General features: G+C 47.4%; 1 protein-coding gene across 1 annotated transcript in view; it reads left to right on the top strand.

The window, feature by feature from the left end:
- Nucleotides 1-516: 516 nt before the first annotated feature.
- The window catches only part of pkn2a (protein kinase N2a), a 10529-nt gene continuing 5593 nt past the window's right edge, over nt 517-5452 (top strand). Inside the window, 3 exon segments of the mRNA XM_068748932.1 lie at nt 517-537; nt 4708-4872; nt 4969-5133. Coding sequence (XP_068605033.1) covers nt 517-537; nt 4708-4872; nt 4969-5133 — 351 coding nt within the window.

Raw genomic sequence — 5452 nt, 5'->3', positions numbered from 1 at the left:
TCTCCATAGAACATGCTCTTTTGTTTTGTTTTTTTGCTTTACAATATTTTTCTTTTCTCTCCCCTTACTGTTTTGTTTACGCGACACTGTCTTTGTTCACGTTCACGTTCAATAAAATTAAGTAAAAAAAATAAATAAAAAAAAGTTTGTGATGAGTGGTCCAGTTTTCCGTCCGGGCAGGGACTCGAGCTGCAGCAACGTTCCTGTTCCGCTGGGCGGACTCTTTCTACTGTAACCACCGCCTCTTTCTCTGGGACAGATTTACGTTCCAGCTTTCTTATTTATGAGCGCCAGCCCCGTTGAGTTCACCCCCCCACCCCACCCCACCCCGCGGGACCCCCTCCAGGACCCCCTCCAGGACGGTGTGACCGCGTAAATGAAGGGTGAAGACGACACGGGAAGCTCCGTGTACCGGAGATGACCGTCGAGTTGGTCCGAATAGTCGCTGCTTGTTTTCGGAGTTCCACCTCCCCTCCCCTCTCCCCGTAGGATTTGATTCAAAGGCAAAAAACCAAGATGGCCGCCGATTCCGTGCAGGTAGGAAAAGTTGACAACTGTTTCGAAAAGTTCGCAGACTTTCCGCAGAGGTTGAGGAGAAAGTTAGAAGACGAGTAAAAAAAAAAAAAAAATGTCCAAGATAAGTCGCTTTTAGTGGGTTAAGGTTGTATTTAAGAGAGAGGCCTCTGCAGTAGCCCAAAGGTTTGCCTGGGAATAGTCCATGGATTGAGGCCTGGGAAACAATCAGGGAAACTAATTTATCCTGGAATATCGAAGTGATAAACCTGTTTTTATTTTTATTTTTTTAGGGGAATGTTTCGATTAATATAACTACCTTTTGACGCGGAAAGTTTCAACCTAATTATTGCTTGCGGCTAATGGAAGTAATGCGTGTTGAACGTTAACCTGCAGGTCTGCAGCCCTACGTCAGGTTGCTCCTTAGGAAACGGTGCATTCAGTATAGTTAAACGAATATCAATAATGTGAATGAATTAGAAATAGCTTAATGTTATTTAAAGACTAAATATACCACTGGTTAACTTTAGGTGAAGTTGTTTATTTTCTAGCAGACCGGATGAACGTAAAAACATGCGTCAGAAAATGCCTCGTCTATATTATATTATTATAACGTATAATTAATACGTTATATGTATATATATATTTTGAATGAGAAGTGCATGAAATATCACGCGTGACACATTCGTTATTCTCTGATCGGCGGTGACTCACTGAATAATGTGGTTTCGCTGTAGTGACGTCAGAAGTCCAAATATATATTCTGTCCCGTTGGCCCAGGTGAGAGCGGCTCTTCCACGCCTCGTCTGAAGCTTTGCTTTACCTGTTCGGTTTGACATCGACAGGCAGGTGTCGGAGGACGCTCGATATTCTTTATATCCACTCTGTGTTACGAGATAATTTATGAAATCTAACTGGAGGCCATGAATAATTCTATTTTGACAGGATTAATTGTTTCAGATGTTCTTCTTCGCGGAGGGGGGGGTTGACGGTTAAATGAAAGAGGGCGGTTAACACGTGAACGCAGAATGACTATGAATTGCACTCACTGCTCTGTCGAGGCCAGTCCTGTTTAATTCCATCGTCCCTTGTGCAAAACGTAGCTGTGATTTCGAGCTGCTTGGTTTTACACCATCGGAAATCTGGGACGACCAGATTTGGAATCCTGAAAGTTTGTTTAATTCTTTTCAGTACAGTCTGTGCATTTGTCCCAGGGGGGCTACAAAGATGTTGGAAAACACCCCATCTTCTAACATTAAAGAAAGTGGGGGGGGGTAATCCTGAATCTGCCCATGTTCGCTCCTCCCACTAAACCTGTTCAGTGTTTTTTGCGTAATCCTGCTTGACAGCCTAACAACTGGCCGACGTTAATTAAAAAAAGTAAATTATGTTTTTGGAGAGTAATTATTTGGTGATCGACATTAAAGTATTTTTGCACAGCTTTCTCATAATCGTCACAGTATTTGGCAAATGATCAGTAACATTGGACTTTGTCACCATTTTCATGTGTCGCAGATAAATTACTCGAGAATTACCGCTAGAATAGGCGGATGGATGTACATTGCCCTGAAGAATGAGCCAGGAAAAGGAGGTGGATTCATTCGTTTCATGTGGGAGATGATGGGGGGAATAATCAGCACATCGGAATTGGCATTCTAACGCCCCCCCCCCCGATAATAATATGTGTTTGTTGTGAAATCAGTGTTGTGTGTAAATAGGAATGAAACGTGCATGTAGACGGGAGAGGATGCTAAGCCTCAGCAGAGGTTTCCGATCTCCTGACACTCTCGTATTCCTAAATGAGATGGGGGGGGGGGGGGATCAAACCGGCGAAACGCTAGCATGCGTCACCATGGCAGTTTTTTTGTGGAGTGGACCCAGATCAGGTGTCTTGGTGCGTGTTTAAGCGCTTGTTCTCCTTCGGGACGGTACCGTGTGGATTTTCAGGGCACCCGAGACATTTACCGTCTGTCTGGTGCAGAGGTGACCGTTAACTTTAGCTCGGAACGAGATGCGTCTAATGCTGCATCCGTGGGATCTACGTTGATTAGCTTGTGCTGCTATTTCAGTTTGGAGGCGAGCAGCAGGCCGTGGCCGATGCGTTGCAAGCCAGCTGCCGGGGGGGGGGGGGGGGGGGGGGGCAGGGTGTCGGGTTGTAGGCTGAGAAAGGCCTTGTGGAGAAATGGCAAGGGCTTTTCCATTTAAGCATGAGCCTGGATAGCGCCCTCAGTGTTTCCATTGTCCCATTGTCTTAAGGAGCTCTTGTTGTTGGACCTGAAGCTTCCAGGCTTGCCGCTAACCTGCTTAAACCTGAGGCTCCGACCCAATGTTTGCTTTCACCTCACGCTTTCCTTTCATGTCTCCAGACCTCATGGGAGCCCTTTTAACAAGTTCAACATGTGCTGGAATTAGTTGCCTCGCCTTTGCGAGGGTATTAGCAGCAGCTTTATTAAACGCAGGTCCTGCTTCGCAGTTTGCGTTTTATCCAGGAGATTTAATCTGAAAGACTGAGCAGCGTTTACACGGAGATGTTTCACACCAGGCTGACGAGAACAAGGTCCCCTCCATCGATCCAAAGCTGTGCACATGGTGTGGCACGGAAACATTTGCTTACAATCTTTGAACTTTTTTCTAGAGTCTCCTCGTGATGTCATTTCCCCCTGACGGGGCAGTGCATTCTAGCAGGGAGAAACGATAAGGGCCTCCCAGGTGAAAGAGAAACTGGTGGCGGTTTTACAGACACTCGAGAGGTGAAGCCGATCCTGCCAGTGAGATCCTGCTTTCTTTGCATATAGTTGCTTTGTTTGATCTCCAATGAAAGGCAGACCTTGAGGAGCTGCTAGCTGCTTTATTTCCACCTTATCTGATCGGCCTTTCGTCGATTTCCTTGCATTGTCGTGCGGTAAAATAGCCCCGTTTATGTGTCCTCGTTGAAGTCCTCATGCCCCATCGGGCCGGGCAAACAGAGTTACACTGCAAACAAGTCTTGAAAGCCATTGAGCTGAAGAGGAAAGCCCCCCCCCCCCCCCCCCCCCCACACACACACACCATTTCTCCCACTTCCAAGAGACGTGACCTCCATTTTACCTATGAGTCATCCAGCAGGCTCCGGACCAGGATATTATGTGCAAACTATAGTTTCCTCTGGAGTGAGCACCTATGGGGGGGGGGGGGGGGGGGCTACGAGTGTACGGACGGAGCGCATGGAAATTCCTTTTAGTCACCAAATGTAAATCTGCCAGTCGACAGGAGAGTAGAGGTCTTCTGGGTTACCCCGGGTATTTGTTTAGCTGAAGTGCCCTAAAATAATACAAAATAATAGCCACTATATATCAGAGATAGCTTTTGCTGTGTGAAATATGGGCTCTCCTCTTCTGGAAGAAGTGGACATGATCTTCATTTGAGATGTCTGAAATCTCTGATTGCTGCAAAACTTGAGCCAAGATCAGGAAAAACAACAGTTGCTGGTTCGGTTCTTGGATTGACAACCTTGTAGAGCTCATCCCCAGTTAGGTTGGAAAACCTTTTTGCCTTTAGTGGTCGGGCCATCAGAATCTCACCCTTTGAAAGCCAGTGCTGTGTTTTTAAGTCGGGTTATATTTAGTTGCAGTCGTCTCCCTGGAGTGAGATTAGGTCCCGTTCTGCGCAGCTCTGACCTCAGAGTTTAGAAGCTAAGAGGGATTTGGCCGTCGCCGCTCAGACGGTTTATACTCCTTGTTGGTGAGAGAGAGAGAGAGAGAGAGAGAGAGAGAGAGTGTAGAGGAGCGGTTCTGGATGGAGCCTTCGCCAGACATCCAACCCGACACCAGAACGTCAGCCGTTGCTGTAATTGGTCGTCAGAACATGCGTGAAGCGGTTGCTTCAACCGAGCCGGAGGCGGAGATGGGCGAAGCCGAAGACGCTACGGTGAGATCGACTCGGTCCGCCTGGCATTTGTGATTTTGTTCAAGCGTTGTGGTGAGTTGCATGCGAGGCGAACCGAGATCTCGTGGCGGTCACAGAGGGATGACGCGCCGTTTCCCACGTCACACTGCGCCCTTGTTTCACACTCGGAAGCTCTGGCTCAGTTTGGGATGCTTTTAGAGGTCAACGTGAGCTGGTTCACCTCCTTTTTCTTTCACTTGTTGCATCGGGTTTACTTTGTTTGATTGACTCCTCATTCTCTGGTATCTTATTTACCTCCTCCTCCTCCAGGGGGATGCCAGGGGCCAGCTGGTGGCAGAGCGGCTCGGTCTGGGACACAACCTGGACCTGTCGGACACCATGGTCCAACAGAAGCTGGACGAGATCAAGGAGGAGATCCGCCGCGAGATCCGCAAGGAGCTGAAGATCAAAGAAGGAGCGGAGAACCTCCGAAAGGTAAAAGGCAAAAAAGGCAGAGGCGTGAATCTGGCTCTCGGGTCCTCGGTGTGGGTCCGTGTTAAATCATTGAGCTCTCCACGCTCCTCTCTTTAGGTCACGACGGACAAGAAGAGCCTGGCTTACGTTGACAACATGCTAAAAAAGTCTAACAAGAAGGTGGAGGAACTTCACCAGGACCTTCAGGAGCTCAACGCCCATATTGTGGTGAAGGACCCAGAAGAACTGCTGGGTAAGGACAAACGTGCAGCGGGGAGTTCGGTGAACATTAACGGAATCAGGGACTCGTTTTTTTACTGACCTGTGTATGTAGCTCGCCCCGAATGCTTTCTCTACTCTAATAGAGCCAACCCAAAATAAGACGGGAGTGAGCGCCGATTTGATTTTACCATAGACTGTCTTCAATTTCATTTCAGCTTGAAATCGTTTTTTTAACGCATTTCTTTCCCGTGTCTTTAATAACAGACAAAAATATAATCAATCTGAGCTATTGATCACCTTGGATATCACCAGGGTATAAAGTCAACTTCAAATGCCGCTCGTGTTTCTGCAGCGTTTCGTTCCAAAAACACTCGATCAG

The sequence above is a fragment of the Brachionichthys hirsutus genome, chromosome 15, assembly GCF_040956055.1.
Source record: "Brachionichthys hirsutus isolate HB-005 chromosome 15, CSIRO-AGI_Bhir_v1, whole genome shotgun sequence".
Lineage (NCBI taxonomy): Eukaryota > Metazoa > Chordata > Actinopteri > Lophiiformes > Brachionichthyidae > Brachionichthys > Brachionichthys hirsutus.
Note: the sequence above shows the minus strand (reverse complement) of the source record. Positions and strands in the feature narration are given on the sequence as shown.